Source organism: Ursus americanus, chromosome 18, assembly GCF_024610735.1.
Source record: "Ursus americanus isolate L20-20 chromosome 18, mUrsAme1.1.p, whole genome shotgun sequence".
NCBI lineage: Eukaryota > Metazoa > Chordata > Mammalia > Carnivora > Ursidae > Ursus > Ursus americanus.
Window position 1 is genome coordinate 34,627,163 of NC_142144.1, and position 21,311 is coordinate 34,648,473.

General features: G+C 41.7%; 1 protein-coding gene across 1 annotated transcript in view; it reads right to left on the reverse strand.

Annotated features, from left to right (window-relative positions):
- Nucleotides 1-868: 868 nt before the first annotated feature.
- RECK (reversion inducing cysteine rich protein with kazal motifs) overlaps nt 869-21,311 on the reverse strand; it is a 67,360-nt gene continuing 46,917 nt past the window's right edge. The window contains exons 14-21 of the mRNA XM_045780345.2: nt 20,443-20,631; nt 18,573-18,695; nt 16,438-16,609; nt 7,716-7,908; nt 6,349-6,559; nt 4,319-4,392; nt 3,337-3,492; nt 869-2,476 (exon numbers count right to left, since the gene is read on the reverse strand). Of these exons, the coding sequence (XP_045636301.2) occupies nt 2,255-2,476; nt 3,337-3,492; nt 4,319-4,392; nt 6,349-6,559; nt 7,716-7,908; nt 16,438-16,609; nt 18,573-18,695; nt 20,443-20,631 (1,340 nt within the window). The 3' untranslated portion in view covers nt 869-2,254. The remainder of the gene's footprint in view (nt 2,477-3,336; nt 3,493-4,318; nt 4,393-6,348; nt 6,560-7,715; nt 7,909-16,437; nt 16,610-18,572; nt 18,696-20,442; nt 20,632-21,311) is intronic.

Consider the following 21,311-nt stretch of genomic DNA (forward strand, 5'->3'; position numbering starts at 1 on the left):
ATGGTGATTTCAGCTAAATCTCCAGAGTTAACTATGTCCACTGTCAGCAGGACCTGGCTCATCCACTCCATTTTCAGGATCATGACTTGGTCTGGGCTAAGATCAAGTCAGTCAGCCATGCCTCCAGGTAAAACACCAGTGGGTCTCCTAGTTCCTGCACAGGAATCCGCCACAGCTGGATATGAATCTGTGGTGGTGGAAGTGGTGAGCTCAGCAGCCTCTCCAGGAACTGGGCAGGCGTCCGTCATCAGCCTGGGCCTTAGCAGCACCTGTGCTGTCGACCATGCTAAGGCCAGCAGCCCAAGAGCAAGCTGTGAGTAGCTCCCTCAGAGCCCTAGCCTCTTTCCTCCCACTTTGTGAGGACACTGGAAGGGGTCCTGGAGTGAAGATGGTGTAACGCAGAAGTGCAGCTAACCCACAGTAAACACGTGATGGAAATAAAATGTGAGCCTCTGTTGTTGTCAGCCATGGAGGTTTGGGGTCTTAGCCTCAGCTGATTGATAGATCATCTCGGGCTCTAATCAATAGGCCCTTTGTCTCCATAGCCAAGTTCTCTCTGCCTCGTGATGTACCCTGGAGCTGCAACATTGGGCCCAAGGCCGTGGGGAGTAGGACTGCCTAGTCTGTTCCTGGGTCTTGGCGGGCCTAAAGCTAGGGTCTTTGTACTTGAGTTCCTGCCATAGGATGCCCTCTGGTCAAGCCTCGGTCTGGGCTGACCAGCTCCGTTCCCGGGATCAGCTTTCCCAGGGCCCTTGGCTTGGAAAAATAAAACTCCCATAATTTCTCCTTCCAGAGCAAAGGACATAGCTTAGCCAAGAGTGGTCAGTGGTTTCATTTTAAATGTCCACACTGTTTGGAAGTACACATAATCATATAAAATTATTTTTATTAAAATAGAAAAGCTTTCCAGTATATTGCATTGAAGACATTTATATAGAAAAAGCAATTGCAACAAACATGCTACATCAGCACTGAGATATTCTGAAAGCTTTAAGTGCCCACTTTTAAACAATATTTTGGTATAATGAGCATATCCTTATATATTTCAAAGGGTACATATAATACTGAAAAAAATACTTCATGTAACATCTAAGTTTAGGTGCATACAAACAAGAAGCATTACACTGAATAGCTTATTTCAAACTGAAACACATTCAAAGTATTCAATTGCTTAGACAACATGCAAACACTTTAATACTTAGATTGACATTTTTAAATATATAAACCACAATTCTTTATAATTCTATATCAAAAAAGAAAGTCAGACAGAACACTTATCCACACTGTGCATATCACAAAAAGCAATGTGTCTTCATGAACGGAAAGTACTGGGTTAACACACATGATTGTCATTTTACAAATATGGCTATTTACCTTCTTCATAATAAAATAGAAATATCATGTATTATTTACATGAACTACTAATTATTTCACTTTTTGGCAAGTATATAAGTAGCAGCAATTGGTTTAAAGATTGATATTTAAAAATTCTAAGTTTAACTCGGATGAATACCGAAGAATATACATCTGGTTAATATAAAAATACATAATACAATATGCTTTGATGTGATATAACTTCTCCCTTTCATAAAAGTCATACACACATTAGTAACCACTGAGCCTATTGCTTATAATGTATCTCGTAAATGCCATTTCCTTAGCTGGCTTTGCTGAACACAATAGATGGGTTCCTGAATTAAATTTCTGTAATTAAATTTGCCTGATGATTTACATGATAATTCCAAACACGCATTATCTTTCACACTGTAATAGCAGGCTCTTCACGGTGACCCCTAGTTTCTAGATAGAGTAGGTAATTATCTGTAAACACACACACACACACACTAGGAGCACCCTTAATACTTAAAGGAACTCTGAAATGAAGTTTCTGGGTATGAAGCTTATAGTAAAGTGAGTTACCTTTCTAAAAAGTGATCATCTCACTTATCAATGATACCAAATTTGTTTTACAGTGGGGGGGACCCATCTGATGAGCAAAGTATAAACTGTAAGGCAGTGATCCACCAAAAGAAGACATCCTCTTTTCATTAGTATTTGGAAGAACATACTTTAACATTTGTAAGAACAAAACAAAAACCCTAATATTGGCAGATTAAAAAAAAATACTGTATGGTGAACAGAGGTGACAAGTGCTTTTCCTTGGCTACTATTCAATCACAAACCAGGAGTCCTGCATGTCTTTCACAATGTAGAAAAACTCGATGGAGGAACATTTTGCACTTTTCACGGGCGGTCAGTTATGTGTCCAGACCACGTACAAGGCAGGGCCCAGGCTGAGGAGGATGAGGCAGAAGGGGCACGGGGCTCTGACCTCGATGCCGGCTGATGGCACACTGCTCGAGACCTGTACCTGGGAAATGATGAGGGCAGACAGAGGGACGTGGGACGCCAGAGTGGGGCTGTCGGAGTTGATGAGGGATTCAATCTTCTCTGCTTCTTTATTGCAGGCCTCAATCTGGGAGAGGAGAATCAGATTTTTAAAATCTACAACCACAGAACCTGTTTTTGAAAAGCTCAAGTCAGATACAATCCACATATATTCCAACAGAGAATGCGCTTTCTCTGTCCTTTTCCTAGCCAAAGTCACACTTTAATATAGTCTTACTTTATTACACCAATAGTAACAGCATCAATGGAAATTAAATCAGAAAAGCAATGAAGCACAATGCCACTGCCCTTACCACTTAGCCACGTTTAGACATTACCACCCACGGTTAGACAAAGTCACAGGCAATGGACTTTCAGTGCTTCCTAACCCACCCCACAGGAGAGCAATGGGGCTTTACTCAGCTTCCTGACTGTGGCAGTTTACAAACCTCTTGTATTCACTCCCTTCACTTGAGCCCTCACTGTTTTGATGCGGACACTTGGGCCCACAGGAGTGAGGCTCACCTCTAGAGTATGAGGAAGAAAAATGGGGTCCGTAAGACCAGTCCCAGTGGGCTTCTCCTCTCCAGTGGGAGCACAGCCCCAAGGGGACAGGTGTCTACTCCGGCTGTGTCACTGCATGACCTGTATCAGCCCCTTCCCTCCCTGGGCCTCAGCTGCCTCATCTGTATGTAAGCAGATGCCCTCCATGTCTGCATACTCTGAGCGAGCTCTCAGCCTCTCCGCTCCCCCACTCCTTCACAGTCTGCTGTCAGATGTGTGCCCGGCCTCAGTCACCTGGAAAATGCTCACCTGGTAGGTACAGCTCTGTCCTTCCGAGACGGCTTTTCTCCCTCCTGCCCTACCTAACTTTCCAAATGCCCCCCTTTCCTACCCCCTCCTAAGTCCTCCAAACAAGAAGGCTGCACAAGGTGTGCTGAACCCCACCTGCAAAGCTTTTGGATAATGATCGACAGGAATGATCAGGATCACAATTTCGGATTCAATGCTGAAGTATCCAAATACGTCACACTGCGGGACAGATACGTGCATGCGGATTTTCTGAAGTATTTCCAGAACTGTTATTGGCTTTTTGTTTGTTACCTGGGAAGAGAAAAAAAATTCCATTACCTGAATAAAAGAGGAATTCCTTATTACTGCCTAGGCTACCTTGCTATCTTGTCTACTGGAACCCGTAAGTGCGGGGCCCCAAAAGGGGCCCTGCTGGGTGAATTTTGAATCTCCAGAATCTTTCCAAAGGGCTTTTGTCTGACTGCTGAGCTTTGTAGCCAAGATAAACACTCACCTGAAGCCCCCCACTCCCTTGTAAGGGACTGCTCTGAGTTGGGAGCCACAGGAAAATGATTAAAGTCTTCCTATAAAAATACAGGTGTTTGAATCCAAATGAGGATAATTTTCTAGTTAGTGGCAGGTGTTGGCTACACTTCTGGAACCCTGTGGCCACAGAAGTGGAGCGGAAGTGATGGTACGTTAAAGGGAAAGGGGCAAAGCGGCCACGGGAAGGTGGCAGGCTCTGGAAGCACCCCCGCAGGAGGAATGGGGACTGTGAGGGCGGGCAGCCTTGAAACCATCCAGGTGTCTACTGGTCTCTGGCTGCTTGGTTCTGCCTCCAGCCCTAACCACATACTATGCAAGCAGGGGAACTTTTCTAAGGTAGGCTCAGGCTATGTTGTGCAGAGCAAGGTCACTAAACAGCCAGGGTGTAGAGGAAAGGAGCACAAGATGGGGTTCCAGCCAGCCTGAGCTCAAACCCTAGTTCTACTAGTTATGAGCTATACAAGTTGGGCAAGTTGCTTTTCTGTGAAATACTTTCTTCCTCTATAAATGGGACAACACATTCTACTCTGTGGGATTACTGAGAGGTTTATCAATAAGGTTTCAACAGTACCCGGCACGTAAAGCAATTTACCTTTGCAATAGTATCCAGTTTTTCTTTGTCAAATAAAACTCTTAACATTCCAGCACATAATGGGCAACAAGCACCTGTATAAGAGAAACCGTTTTATGTGTGTTCAGAATTAGAAAATGAGAATTCAAAATAGTCAGTGAAATACCAACCCTTCTTTTTGTGCTAGGAGAGTTCTAGCTGTCCTTCCTGATGACCGTACTTTTAGGTATGTTCCCTGACCAACTGGGATCTTATTATCTATACATTTACTCAAATCCTTCCTCGACCCCTGCTTTCATCCTTTTTTTTTTTTTTAAGATTTTATTTATTTATTTGATAGAAAGAGAGCCAGAGAGCAAAGGGTTGGGGGTGGGGGAACGGCAGAGGGAGAGGGAGAAGCAGGCTCCCCGCCGAGCAGGGAGCTGGATGCAGGGCTCGATCCCAGGACCCCGGGATCATGCCCTAAGCTGAAGGCAGACGCCCAACCAACTGAGCCACCCAGGCGCCCCTTTGCTTTCATCCTTCGGCACTTTTCAGGGTGACACGTGATGGTATAAGACAGCAGAGAGAGCTTGCCTTTCAAGAGATGTGGGGCCTGGACCCTGCCCTGCCTCAAAACTCACTGTGATCCTAGACAAGTGCTTTCCTGGGCCTGTAATTTCCTGTCTGCAAAACAAGGAGCAGATGTTTTAGGGATCCCATGAGTGTTTGATTCAAATTTCATTTTAAAAATAATATTTAAGCTCTTAAAAAATGATAACAAAATATGAGAACATGGTCTCCAGTAAAGAGGCTTTGTTTTGTTCACTGCTATGCCCCAGTGCCTAGATGAGTCTCTGGCACACAGCAGAAGCTCAAGGAACATTTGATGAATCCAGGGATGGAGGAATGAACTTGTCAGACTCCAGATTAAGCTGTTCCGTGCAGACACGGGATAAAGTCCTTTCTGCTACCTCTGTCTGACTGAAAAGTACAGCACTCTAAGGTAAGTAGTTTAAGAAAACTGTTACTACTGGGGCGCCTGGATGGTTCAGTTGGTTCGTCATCTGCCTTCAGCTCAATTCATGATCCCAGGGTCCTGGGATCGAGCCCATGTTGGGCTCTCTGCTCAGGGGGAGCCTGCTTCTCCCTCTCCCTGCCGCTCCCCCTGCTTGTACTCTCTGTCAAATAAATAAATAAATTCTTAAAAAAAATTGTTACTACTTATAACTGTATGAAATAAACCTTTCTTAATTATATACAACTAGATGGTAAGGCCAGTCTAAGACCACTATCTTGTTTCTCTCAATTTCAAATGTTTGTGTTCCTCAAAAGTACTTCCATTATTCATTAATTACTTATTCTTTATTCATTAACTACTAGTTCTTTGTATATTAACTTTATAGTGAGTAAACTTTATGCATTTGAACAAATAACCATAATTTTAATAATGAAATACTGCTTTAAATATTTATATATTGGTGTTTGGTGGGATTTTGCCTGAAAAAGTTTGCCATATTGTTCTATTTATTTATTTCAGTTGATTTATTTTTAAGTAATCTCTACACCCAATGTGGGGCTCAGACTCACAAATCTGAGATCAAGAGTTGCATGCTCTTTTGACCGAGCCAGCCAGGCACCCCTGCTATATTGTTTTAAATCCAACGGACGGGATGATGTCTACCGTTTTTTAAGGTGGACCTGCAGTGATACATCTAATCGGCATCAGGTAGAGCCAAAACTTTTTTTTTTAAGATTTTATTTATTTATTTAGAAAGAGAGAAAGAGAGATCATGAGCAGGGGAAGGGCAGAGGGAGAAGGACAGAGAGAATCTCAAGCCGACTCTGCGGTTGCAGGGAGCCCAATGCAGGGCTCAATCTCACGACCCCGAGATCCTGACCTGAGCCAAAATCAAGAGTTGGATGCTTACCCAACGGAGCCACCCAGGCACCCCAAGCCAAGACTTTTTGAAAAATTTAAGTAAATGAGTCAGCTCTCTTTCCGAGTGACTCACTCCCTGGAGGTGGTTTAGGAAGTCTTTCCAATCCCACCCCAAATACCGCTGGCCTACCCGGTGGGACGATGGGCTTGCACTCGGTTGCAGAGAGTGAAGGACACTTCACCGCAGCACACTCGGTGACAGAACTGTACTCTGAGAGGACCCCGACAGCCTGGCAGGGCCCGTAGTAATCAACCGCCACGCGGTCTGAGTAAGCAGCACACACACTACTGTAGGTCTCCCCGTTGTGCCCGCAGATGGGCTCTGTGGCTCTGCAGAAGGGCTGACGACAAACAAAGCACATTTAGCCTATAAACCTCTATGGCACACTTTTTGTAACCAAGAGTACAGAACAGAAAGGGAAAAAAGACACAGGTATAAATTCCCGGACCCTCTTAATTAAGCTCCTAAGGTCGGCTAAACTTTGGGTTGGGGGTGAGGTCAATAGGGCTGTCCCAAGATGAATTGAAACGATTACTTTGCTGAGCCTCTCTGGGACTTGGGTGCTCATTGCATGTGAACTGAAATGAGATACTGCCCCCCTCCACCCCAGACTTCTATCATTCCAGAAGTACCTAGCTGCTTGATGAAAACAAGATCAATCTCCACGCAAATTCAGAAGGCTTATCATTTCGTGCTGGGTAGGGATAGGTAGAGGGAAGAGTGGAGACATCAGTGGGGCGGAGACTCTGGACCCATCAGGTAGGTTAGGATAAGTAAGACAAAACTTGTAGCCAGTAAGAGGGAACAAATAGGAAGAGAAGACTGGGAATTCAGAGTAGACAGTATCAGTGCACTTGGAACACAAGCTTTGAGGGAAAGCAGACCTAGGAGACATGCCGAAGGCACTCTCCTGCCAGTGAAGACCAGGAAGTGAGAAGCAATTATGTCAGGTGTTAGCTGGCTGTGGGTGGGGGCCCTGCAGTGGCGCGTGTGGGGTTGTCCTTGGGGGTATGTTTTTGACACGAACCGTAATAGGCTAAGAGATATACTGATGTAAAAAGACATTAAGTCTTCGAGAAATTTTCACTCACTCTTCTAGGAGTGGGACTTCGGTGGAAAGAATGGGAAAGGACTCTTGTCTTGGTGGTTTTAACTCGCATTCTTCCTGGGCCGTTTGCTAATGAGGGCAGAAGGGGAAGGGGAAGTGAAAACGGTACTGACACACCCCAGGGGTGTGTAACTTTATATTATTTTCCTAACGGTGGGCAGCAGGAGGCCACTCCGTACTTGCTTGTCCACTAGATGCACAAAGGTACCAACACTAGCAGGAGGGCCCTCCTGAGTTAGGAGGAAAAAACCAGTCTTGGGATGGCTCATCTTATTTCTCCAGATTTGATAGGATTCACAGAAGACCCCCAAGTGGTCTCACTGCTGCTTCATCTGTAAAAGACCATAAACTGATTTTATACTTGGGTTTGTCAGCCAAACAACTGTACCTGGCAAGGGCCTTTGTATAAGAGGCTTTGCCCCCTCTGGTACAAAGTGCAGAGATTGCCGTGTTCCATGTGGTTTGTGTCACAAACAGGATCGCGAACCTGGTCACAGGTGAGCTGTCTTGGCAAACACTCATATTGGCTACATCCAAATTTATCAAAAGTTGTCAGGCAGACTTGTGGTTTGGGTATGCATCTGGAAAACACAAATGCAGCACCATCAGCCAATGCTGGGAGGGGCAATGATGGGGCCAGTAAGGCACTGACAAAGCACTAGAGGTTGAGGAAAAAGCAAGAGAGAAATCAGAAACAGTCCCTGTCCCCAAGAGCTTATGCAGAGTGGGAGAGTCAAGCATGCAAAGAAGTGAGCGAGCAAGTTACACACAAAATGCCCTTGGGAATGAGTCATTCTGATTTGGGAGCCTGGAGAAAGCAACAGGAGCAGGTGGCGTCCTGGCTGCCACCTGGGGGATAAGGAGGGCTGCGTGGGCCTGCCAGGCTGAGGGAGCAGCAAGAGCAAAGGTGTGGTACAACTACAGTGCTGGGGCAAAGGGAGGTGACCCGAGGGCAGAAGCCAAGGTCACAGGGATAGAAGTGGCAGGATATGAGGCCCATCGGGTGGGTTGGGGTCTGACGCTAGAGGCCTTTTAGTTAATAATAAATGAAGCATTTTCTGGGGTTTAATTTCCAGCTTGGGTAATACGAGTCTGTCGTAGGAGAAGGCTTCACAGTACGCACTGAAAATTCAGGCTTCTGTGCTTACAGGCTGAGGACCTGCCACTGGCTGGTCGCGAATCACAAAAAGAATGCCACCCCACGAAGCTGGGTTTTCCTAGTAGCATCAGGACCTTGCCTCATTCTCAATTCCTGAACTTCCTTGGAGGGTTGGGGATGATAGCTCTTCTTTAGACTTTTCTGCTCTTCCATTTCTACATTGGGCATTTATAACTTTCTATAAGGAGACCTATTAAAATGTTGAGCTTTCACTGGGCATTTGAAATAACAGGATACACAAATGTTAGTCTGTAAAATAAAAGGAGAAGAATATAGCAGCTAGCATTATTTTAATTTCAAAGGAAATGACCTCTACTCTCTTTAGGGATAAGCCTGCTGCTCTGAAATGACCACCACCATCACTACTACTACCTGTGGTCCCTTTTCTGACAGGATTGAAAATTAGAATGCATGTAGTTATGGTTTTCTTGAAATTTAAGACATTTGAAAAAAAATAATGGAAAAGAATATTTAGAACTTCATTATCTATTAATACAGCAGGGATAAGAACCAAGAATATCAGGAGACATTCAGCAATTTTGGAAGGAAAAACTATCAATTTGAGTATAGAGAAATAAGATCAGTTGGAAAGTTGAGAATCTGGGGGCTAAATTAAACATGATCAGGGCAGGGACTCTGTCTTGCTTAGTGCTGCGTCCTAGTGTTTAGAAAGATGGCTGGTACATCAGGAGATGAATGAACACAGCTTCGTATTTTTTAAACAATTATTTTTTTTTTAAAGATTTTCTTTATTTATTCGACAGAGATAGAGACAGCCAGCGAGAGAGGAAACACAAACAGAGGGAGTGGAAGAGGAAGAAGCAGGCTCATAGCAGAGGAGCCTGATGTGGGGCTCGATCCCACAACGCCGGGATCACGCCCTGAGCCGAAGGCAGACGCTTAACCGCTGTGCCACCCAGGCGCCCCAAACAATTTTTTTTTTAACAGATAACACAAGCCCATGGTGAAACTGGAAAGATAGAAAATTATATACAGTGCAAAATAAGTCTGCCTCCTACTCTTCTGTCCCAGCCGCCCTTCCCCTTTCCCAGAGACGGCCGCTATGGTCAACTTCTTGTTTAGTCTTCCCGAGATCCTTTATGTAAGTATAAACATTTATATATGCTGCGTCAAGAGTATGTGCATTTAAGATTTTGATAGGCTTGGACAAACTGCCCTCCATAGAGGATGTACCAACCCTCCCTCCAACCCCCTTCTTGTATGGGAGTGCCTGTGTCCTTACATCATGTTATCAAACTTTTTATCTTTGCCAATCTGGTAGATGGAAAATGCTATATAGTTGTAGTTTTAATTTAATTTACATTTCTCTTAATATGAGAAAGGTGAAGCATTGTGGTTCATTCGCTGGATGTTCATTAAATTCACTTAATTTTCTTCCTGGGCACACATCTAGATTATATTTCCCAAGTTCCCTGGCAGTAGTTGTGGCCAAATGATTGAGTTCTGACAGGGGAGTGTGGCTGGAAGCAGAGGTGAATGTCACTTTTAAACCTGGCCTATAGAGCCAGGTCTGTTTGTGAAAGAGGGTAAGGAGCAGGAGGGTCCTAGGCTCACCCCATCCTGCAAATACAGTGGATAACTATCAAACCATCCTAAATACTCTGGAAATCGATCTGAAGACTAGCAGAACAAACTCCACAACTGCAGGTAGAGAAGAAGGTAGGAAGTGCAGAGACATGGCTTGGGAGAGGGAGTGGATCATGGCCCCTGTGATGCGGAGGCAGCCACAGTTGCAAAGAAAGGTGAGAGACAAACTAGCACACGGGGCAGTGCATGGGGAAAACAAATCCTCAGAGCAATTGGCTTGGAAAGCAAGAGGGCCTGAATTTCGTGAGTTCTTGTAACCAGTGGGGCTTACAGCCTGGAGTTTTAAAGGTCAGCATGCTTGGCTCTGGGAGAGCTCAGAGGACATTGGGGCTGCTCTTGAGGAAAAGGCAGGGCAAACAGCTCGCAGACATACAGTGTGGAAATAGCAATCTGAAGAGCACCTGGGGCACACAGTAGGGAGGTTATTCGCTCATCTCAGAATGTGTCCCAGAGAGACAGCGTTCACAGAGAGACCCTCCAGGGAAAAAAGGAGATGGCAGGCGCTACTTCCCTCCCCTGCCTCTCAGCATAAGCACAGGGCCACCTGCGGGAACAAGCGCAGCACCAACGCCTGCTCTCTACTTGCTTACGCCAAGGCCCACTCCACCATGTTCTGGTAGAACTGCCCCTTCCAGTCACAACCGCCTGAGTCCCAGTGTGGCAGGGCCCATCCTCCAGAAGACTAGCCCAAACCCCTGCTCACACTGCATCTCCCCATGTGGGAGTTCTGTAGAGCTTAGGTTCTGGTAGCAGTGGTGACAGGTCTCATTTCACAAACAGACCAGAGCACACCTAGTTAAAATGCCCCACATTCAGGTCAGGAACAAGCACTGTCCATAACAAGCAGACACCCTCTGCAGACAACTGGCTTGAAGGATAAAGCAGCCAGGACCCAACAGCAGAGCACACACTGCACACACTGAAGACACTACCGGAAGTGCTATGCCCTGGAGTGCAGGGGACACTACTCTGCAGGGCACTACAGGACTTCTTCATACAGCCATTACTCTCAAGAACAGGGGATGTAGTTGAATTTCCTAACACACAGAGACTTAGACAAAATGAGAAGACAGAAAAATCTGTTCCAAATGAAAGAATAGGACAAGGCCATGGCCAGAGATCTAAGCAAAATAGATATGAGTAATATGCTGATGGAGAATTTAAAGCAATGATGATATGGATACTCACTGGACTTGAGAAAAGGGTGGAGGACATTAGTGAAATACTTAACACAGAGATAAGGAACAACATAGCAAAGATAAAGGGCTCAATAAACGAAATGAAAAACCCACCTGATGGAATGAACAGCAGGCTGGAAGAAGCAGAGGAATGAATTAATGACTAGAAGATAGAGTAATAGAAAGTAATCAACCTGAACAAAAGAGAAAAAAGAGAATTATGCAAAATGAGAAAAGACTTAGGGAACTCAGTGACTCCATCAAACATAATAACATTCATGTTATAGGAGTCCCAGAAGAAGAAGAAGAGAGAAAAAGGGGTGAGAGAATTTATTTGAAGAAATAACAGCTGAAATTTTCTCTAAACTGGGGAAGCAAACAGATATCCAGATCCAGGAGGCACAGAGAACCCCCAACAAAATCAATAAAAGCAGATCCACACCAAGACATACTAAATTAAAATGGCAAAACACAGTGATAAAGAAAAAAATATTAAAGGCTACAAGACAAAAGAAGACAGTTACATACAAAAGAAACCTCATAAGGCTATCAGTGGATTTTTCAGTAGAAACTTTCCAGGCCAGAAAGGAGTGGCATGATATATTCAAAGTGCTGAATGGGAAAAACCTGCAGCCAAGAATACTCTATCCTGCAAGGCTATCATTCAGAATAGAAGGAGAGATTGAGCTTCCCAGAAAAACAAAAACTAAAGGAGTTCATGACCACTAAACCAGCCCTGCAAGAAACAGTAAAGCGTATTCTTTGAGTGTAAAGACCAAAAATGACAGTGTGATGGCAGGAAACACAAAAGCAGTAAAAAATGAGTACTTCTGTTAAAAAATCAAAGAACTCACAAAATAAACTGATGTAATATATGACACTATATACTTAAAATGCAGGGAGGAGAGGAGTAAAGAGTGAGTTCAAACTTAAATGACCATCAACTTAATAGACACTGCTATATTCAGATGATGTTATATGCAAACCTAATGGTAACCACAATTCAAAACAACTAATAAATATGCAAAGAATAAAGAGAAAGAAATCTAAATACACCATTAAAGAAAACCAGGTAACCATTAAAGAGAGAAAGACAAGAAAGGATCAGGGAAATCTTCAGAAAGCACCACAAAACAAGTAATAAAACGGTAGTAAGTACATATCTATCAATAATTACTTTGCATGTAAATAAACTAAATGCTCCAATCAAAGGACATAGGCTGACAGAATGGATATGAAAACAACCCATCTATATGCTGCCTATAAGGACTTGTTTTAGACCTAAGGACACCTGCAGATTCAATGTGAGGGGACAGAGAAACATTTAAAATGCAAATGGATGTCAAAAGAAAGCCAGAGTAGCCATACTTATATTGGACAAAATAGATTTTAAAACAAAGACTGTAACAAGAGACAAAGAAGAACACTATATAATAATAAAGCGTACAATCCAACAAGAAGATATAACAATTGTAAATATTTATGCACCCAACTTGGAAGCACCCAAATACATATAATAGTTAATAACAAACATAAAGGAACTAATTGATAATAATACAAAGTAGGGGACTTTAACACCCCACTGAAATCAATAGACAGATCACTTAAACAGAAAACCAATAAGGAAACAAGGGATTTGATGACACACTGGACCAGATGAATTTAACAAATACATTGAGAACATTCCATCATAAAACAGCACAATACATTCTTTTCAAGTGCAGACAGAACATTCTCCAGAATAGATCACATATCAGGCCACAAAACAAGCCTCAACAAATTTAAAAAGACTGAAGTCATACCATACATCTTTTCTGACCCAATGCTATGAAACTAGAAGCTGACCACAAGGAAAAATCTGGAAAGATAAAAAAATGCATGGAGGTTAAATAACATGCTACTAAAAATGAATGGGTCAATCAAGAAATAAAAGAAAAAAGAAAAAAGTAAAAAGTATATGGGAACAAATGAAAATGAAAACACAGTGGTCCAAAACCTTTGGGATACAGTAAAAGCGGTTCTAAGAGGGACATTTATAGCAATACAGGCCTACCTCAAGAAGCAGGAAAAATCTCAAATAAACAACCTAACCTTACACCTAAAGGAGCCAGAAAAAAGAGCAAATAAAACCTAAAACCAGCAGAAGGAAGGAAATAATAAGGATTAGAGCAGAAATAAGTTACACAAACTAAAATAAACAAAAAACCAAAAACCAATACAACAGATCAATGAAACCAGGAACTAGTTCACAGTTCAAAAAAAAATAAATCAAATTGAAAAACTTCTAGCTAGACTTACGAAGAAAAAAAGGGAAAGGACCCAAATAAATAAAATCACAAGTGAGAGAGGAGAATAACAATAAACACCACAGAAATACAAACCCTTATGAGAATATTATGAAAAATGATACGCCAACGAATTGGACAACCCAGAAGAAATGGACAAATTCCCAGAAACATATACCTACCAAAACTGAAACAGGAAGAAACAGAAAATTTGAACAGACTGATCACCGGCAAAGAAATTAAATCAGCAATTTAAAAACTCCCAACAAACAACAGTCCAGGACCAGATGGCTTCATAGGCGAATTCTACCAAACATGTAAAGAGGAGTTAATACCTATTCTTCTCAAACTATCCCAAAAAATAGATAAGGAAGGAAAACGTCCAAATTCATTCTATGAGGTCAGCACTACCATGATACCAAAATCAGATAAAGATATCACGAAAAGAGAACTACAGGCCAATGTCTGTGATGAACATAGATGCAAAAACCCTCAACGAAATACTAGCAAACCGAATCCAACAATACATTAAAAAAATCATACACCATGATTAAGTGGGATTTATTCCTGGGTTGCAAGGGTGGTTCAATATTTGTAAATGAACCAACATGATACATCACATTACCAAGAGAAAGGATAAGAACCATGTGATCATTTCAACAGATGCAGAAAAAGCATTTGACAAAGTACAACATCCATTCATGAGAAAAACCCTCAACGAAGGTTTAGAGGGAACGTACCTCAACATAGTAATGGCCATATATGGAAAACCCACAGCTAACATCATCCTCAATGGGGAAAAACTGAGAGCCTTTCCCCTAAGGTCAGGAACAAGACAAGGATGACCAGTCTCATCACTTTTATTCAACATTGTACTGGAAGTCCTGGCCACAACAATCAGAAGCAAAAAGAAATAAAAGGCATCCAAATCAGTAAGGAAGAAGTAAAACTTTCACTATTTGCAGATGACATGATGCTATACATAGAAGACGAGAAAGACTCTGCCAACACACTGCTAGAACTGACACACAAAATCAATAAAGTCCAAGGATACAAAATCAATTTACAGAAATCCGTTACATTTCCATACACCAATAATGAAGTAACAGAATGAGAAATTAAGAAAACAATCCCATTTACAATACACCAAAAATAATAAGATATCTAGGAATAAACCTAACCAAAGAGGTAAAAGACCCATACTCTGAAACTATAAAACACTGATGAAAGAAATTAAAGATCACACAAAGAAATGGAAAGACATTCCATGCTCATGGATTAGAAGAACAAATACTGTTAAAATATCTACATTAACCAAAGCAATCTACACATTTAATGTAATCCCTATCAAAATACCAACAGTATTTTTCACAGAACTAGAACAAATAATCCTAAAATGCTTATGGAACCACGAAAGACCCTGAGTAGCCAAAATAATCTTGAAAAAGCAAAGCAGAGCTGGAGGCATCACAATTCTAGACTTCAAGTTATATTACAAAGCTGTAGTAATAAAAATAATATAGTACTGGCACAGAAACAGACACATAGGTCAATGAATAGAAAATCTAGAAGTAAACCACAATTATATGGTCAATTAATCTTTGACAACACAGGAAAGAATACCCAGTGGGAAAAAGACAGTCTCTTCAACAAATGGTGTTAGGAAACTTGGACAGCAACATGCAAGAGAAAGAAACTGGACCATGTTTTTATACCATACACAAAAATAAATTAAAAATGGATTAAAGACTTAAATGTGAGGCCTGAAACCATAAAAATCCTAGAAGAGAACACAGGCAGTAATTTCTTTGACATTGGCTGTAGCAACTTTTTTCTAGATGGGTCCCCTGAGGCAAGGGAAATAAAAGTAAAAACAAATTATTTGGACTACATCAAAATAAAAAGCTTCTGCACAGAAAAGGAAACAATCAACAAAACTAAAAGGCAATCTACAGAATAGGAGAAGATATTTGCTAATGACATATCCGATAAAGGGTTAGTATCCAAAATACGTAAAGAACTTATGAAACTCAACATTCAAAAAACAAATAATTCAGTTAAAAAATAGAAGACATGAACAGACATTTCTCCAAAGAAGACATCCAGATGGCCAATACACACATGAAAAGATGCTCATCACTCATCATCAGAGAAATGCAAATCAATACTGCAATAAGATATCACCTCATACCTGTCAAAATGGCTAAAATCAACAACACAAGAAACAACCAGTGTTGGCGAGGATGTGGAGAAAAAGGAACCCTCTTGCACTGTTGGTGGGAATGCAAACTGGTGCAGTCACTATGGAAAACAGTATGGAGCTTCCTCAAAAAGTTAAAAATAGAACTACCCTATGATCCAGCAATAGCACTACTGGGTATTTACCCCAAAAATACAAAAACACTCATTCAAAGGGATACATGCACCTCTATGTTTATAGCAACATTACTTACAATAGCCAAGATATGGAAGCAGCCCAGTGTCCATCAACTGATGAATGGATAAAGAAGATGTGGTATATATATACATACACATACACAACGGAATATTATCCAGCCATAAAAAAAATAAAATCTTGCCCTTTGCAACGACATAGATGGAGCTAGAGAGTATAATGCTAAGTGAAATAAGTGAGAGAAAGACAAATATTGTATGATTTCACTCAGACATGGAATTTAAGAAACAAAACAAACACTGGGCAAAAAAGACAGAGACAAACCAACAAACAGACTCTTAATTATAGAGAACAAACTGATGGTTACCAGACGAGAGGTGGGTGGGGGGACGGGTGAAATAGGTGATGAGGACCAGGTGATTAAAATAAAAACTTAAGAAAAAACAAAAAAAAAGAAAGAAAAGATAGGGAGCCATTTAATTTACCTTTGGTTTTTTGGGCAGGGATTAGGATTACATGGATCCTTTGAGATGCATGATCCAAACTCAAACTGATGGTCTTGGAGGCCCACACAGCGAGCAATGCAGGCACTGGGGTAAGTGCGTCCATTCTGCCCACACACGGGGACGAACTGATCTGCACAGTTACAGGGCAGACCTGTGGAGAGGACACAGACTCAATGATGGGTACTTGTACTTTCCCCCGCCCCTCACATTTCCTAATTAACACGAAGCTCTCAAGTTAAAATAGAATTGAGTTAAGTCAGGAAAACAGCATCCCTCCCATCTCTGAGAGTGCTTTTAAAGGTGGCAGGGCTCTGAAAAGCCGGTTGTCTGCATAATGGCTTTCCTTTGTTCCATTTATTGCCGGCTGACCGAGGGCTTCCAGACCCAGATCCCAGGGGTAGAGATCCACATAAACACAGCTATACGTAGGAAAAGTAAACAATGCTCCTCCGAACCTAGAGTATCAATCTAGAATTTAGATGTCTGAAGTCTGGCTTGGGGGATTTCTGGAATGTTAAAGGGTAATACCAAAAGAACAAGAAAGTAACTTGGGAAATTATTGTAATTTTGAGACTTAAAAATGTTTATGAGCAATCAATCAAGAACACGACTTTCTTCACATTCCTGCACTTTATGCTGCTGGGTCATGCTCCAGTAAGTGAAAAGGCCAGTGAGACGCGACGCTCTTTTCTTGAGAAGCAGCTACAGCTGTTGACAGCAACAGCACCGTCCATTGCCATGTACTGGGATCTGCTTTGCTCCAGATCTGAAATACCCTTGGTTCTGGGTAACGAGGAGGCAGGTAAGTAGCCGCCTAAATTTACCGCATTTCATGCTGCTGTAGCAGCAAGTTGATTCTTCTTTCCCAGGAGTTAGTATGACACATGGAGAGGGATGGGAGGAGAACAGATTAGGGATTTATGACCTTGTACCTCCAGCCCACCGGAAATAAAAAGGAAATCAGAAATAAGAAGTGCACAGCAGGCTGCTGGGGAAGTAAAGGCAGGACTAACCCCACTCCATCCTCTATCTACCCTGAGCACCAACCTTGATGCCTTATTGTCATCGTGGTTGTTATCCTTACTATTATCCTTTATCTGCTCTGCTTTGATGAGAGCAATTCATTCTGCTTAAAGAAGCCATAAAACCATTGGGGATGAAGAGTAAACTAAAGATTTTTGTGGAAGACTACTTATTTATTTATTTATTTATTTATTTAATTTACTTATTTACTTATATCTAATGTTTCTGGAAGATGAACTTTACAACTAGCAGGACCCTTTTTAACCTGTGGCGTGTAGCCTCTCATGTACCAGGATAAATTGAGGGAATGACTGTCTAGCTAGCAGACCCTAAGGAGATTTTACTGGCCACAAAGTGACCACATTTCTTGGGACTCAGATATTGTCCCAGTCCAAACACGACTCAGAGACGTTCATAAAAATGCTTGTCTCAAAATTATAATAATTTCCCAAGTTACCTTCTTGTTCTTCCCCTTCCGTACGGAGATGAAGAGTGGAAGGAACCTACATGATGAGTTTACAACCTTTGTCTTTGTCTTGTTCTTGGTATTACCTTTGGCTTTCCAGAAATCCCCCAAGTCAGACTTTAGACATCTAATTTCTAGATTTTATACACTAGATTGGAAGGAGCATTCTTTACTTTTCCTGCCTATAGCTTTATTTATAAGGGTCTCTACAGAATGAACCAGTAAGCTAAGGCAGGACAGGGAAGGAGGTGATGAGAAAAACATTACAGCACAAACACAGAAAATATATTTTATAACATAATGGCAGGGGTGGATGGCGTTTTTTAGCAGGTAGAAAAGTTACATTTAACCCAAACTGTCCCTATCACTTGGCCCTGTTCTTTTTGACCCATGGAATTTCAGAATATTAGTGCTGGAAGGGTCCTAGGAAACCATTTAGTTTAATGCCTTTAATTCACAGAGGAAGAAACAGATCGAGAGAGGGAAAGCACCTTGTTCTCAGATTACGTATTTATTTTACCGTGTACATTTGCAGTTACGGCAAGACCAGAGAAGCTGACTTGAAGGGAAATGGGTACAAAGGGATGATGGCCACTAAGGACAGGTTCTGGGTGGCCATGGTTACCTGTGAAGGTGCGACGGTCATCTTCTGAACTGTGTTCACTGAGGCACAGGCGGGTAGAACACACCAAATTGCCAGCAAAACAAGAACAGATATTGCAGTCAATATTAAAGGATGTCCCGTGACCTAAGAAAAAGAGAAATAAAATGTTGATCCATTTCATGCATTTATAAGTGAAACATAAATTAAAAATTCAATAGTGCAAAAAGTTTTAAAATAGAAATTCCTGAAAGATGACCTCTGAATATACAAACTGAGAAGTTAAATCTGTAATATTTATATTTTCATACTTAGCTCCCACCATTTCTCTCTAAAACCCCTAAAGTGCTAGTCTCACCAGACTGTTCCCTATTCTCTGAGAATATTTCTGGCTGCCCCTCTTGCCTCACATGCTCCTTTCCTCCTTCTGGAACTTTAGTCATCTCTCCAGAATCAGCCCTGATGCCATCTTTGAATTGAAGACTCTCCTGATGCCCTGGCAGGAATGACTAGGTCCTTGAAGAGCACTTGGTCTGCTGCTCCTTCTGTGGCTCTAATTCTCCCCCATCTGATCATGTACAGCATGACCTCAATCCCTCATCCCAGTTTTAGCCCCATAATGCACTAGTATGTTCTTCTGTAAAGAGTAGGCATTTAATCAGTGGAAGTCTATGGAAGGAATGAGTTTGTTTATCCTCAGATATTTTGTGATACAAGGTACCTACCTTACATTTTGGCTAAGTAGAATATGGATTAAAAAATGAATACCTAGGGGCACCTGGGTGGCTCAGTTAAGTGTCTGCCTTTGGCTCAGGTCATGATCCCAGGGTCCTGGGATTGAGTCCCAAGTCGGGCTCCCTGCTCAGCAGGGAGTCTGCTTCTCCCTCTACCTCTGCCCCTTCCTGCTGCTCATGCTCCCATTCTCTCACAAATAAATAAATAAAATCTTTTTAAAAATTATGTTATGTTAGTAGTAAATAAAATCTTTTAAAAAAATGAATACCTGACTTATACTAGGGCAGACACTTGCAGGCTCTTTGTAGCCAAAAGCACCGTTCTTTCAAATAAGATCTCACACAGAACAGTAAACCAAGAGCCATATATAAGCTGAACTATCCTGGTTGATGGGTATGGGGTGATGTAGGGGAGAGGGTAGCAGAGTGAATAGCTGTGGGGGAGTACATTCTCAAAAGTAGCATTTTTTTCCCACAATTTTTGAGGTTGTATATTGACATGAATGGTTGTTAAGACTATAAGCAAAACATGGCTAAGGAAGCAGTGAGAAAGCAAGACTCTCAGACTTTTAGAGAGGGCATCAAAGGGTGGCACTTCTTCATGTGCTCTCTCCCAACACCTAGTCAACAGTGTAGTTCCCATCCTCCAGTTCGCTTTCCATGATGTCAAACTCTGACTTTTACTTCTGGTAGAGACATAGTTGAGGAAGGAATAGGAAGGAGAACACCTGTGTCCTTGCCTGTGGCAAAGTCTTTGGAGTCAGATAGGCCTGGGACTGAATTCTGCTTTGGTCACTTACTAGCTGGGTGACCTGTCTGAGCATCCGCTTCCTCACAACAATGGAAACAAAGAACAACTGGGAGGCTCACATGAGATAACACAGGCCAAGACTTAGCATAGTGCTTGGCACAAAATGAAAAGTTCAGTAAGTATGAATTAATTGTTATTAGCTTTTTGTCCCTTCTTGGGGAGGCTCCTAAAAGGGTTCCTTAGAAGTCCTAGTGTCCTGTAGAGTGCGGTTTGGAAAATACTGCCCTGGAGGATCTGATCTGTAGAACTTACCATTTGCTGGGAATCTACCCAATGTTCTTCCTACAAAGTTAAGATAACCAATCACATATTAAAAGCCCAAAGCAAATAAACACAGCTCAAGACTCACTTTTTCTTTTTCCTCCAACAATACATGACTTCTGAAGATCTATACAGTGCATCTCCATACAGTTTTCCAAGAGTCCACTTTGTCCACATGAGCAAATTTTGTAACAACCAACTTCCCCAGCAGATGATGGCACCTGGATTAGTGTCCCTTGACGGACGATGAAATCAGAGGCTTCTCCCAATTTGCAACCTGTATAAACAAAAATAAGCCGAGAGATGGTACTGTTCTATGACATTGTGTTATGACATTAGATATAGTTTACATCGGTCTCATAGGTCCTGTGTGGCTACTAAAGATTACGTAAGAGAACTTCCACTAAGGTAAAGACTTGATTTGGTTCACTGACCAAAACATATCCTCCCAAATGAAAAATTCCATGTTCCGCGAGATGGTGGTGACTATGGACCTATACCCCGAAGTCAGCTATAGTTCAGTATAAAAATGTTATAAGATATGTATTTTTTAAATTGCTTTGGGCTTATCAACGATATTAAGAAATCACAGATATTTAAGAAATGGACTATGGAAACTGACAATATTTTTGGAATACTCTTGGTCAGGAAAACTTTTAGTGATGCAATACAAGCATATCGTAAATTCAAAGAAAAGTTGAATAGTTGATTGGGCTTAAGGAAAACCCATTCATTTCCAATTTTAACAAGATTTATCTTGACTGATATATTCTGGTATTACACAAATATTATAGATGATCCTTTGAGACCTCATGTTTATTTAATTTAGTCTTCTATTCCTTATTACTTCAAGATATTTTTATTTTTATTTTTTTTTAAAGATTTTATTTATTTATTCGACAGAGATAGAGACAGCCAGCCAGAGAGGGAACACAAGCAGGGGCAGTGGGAGAGGAA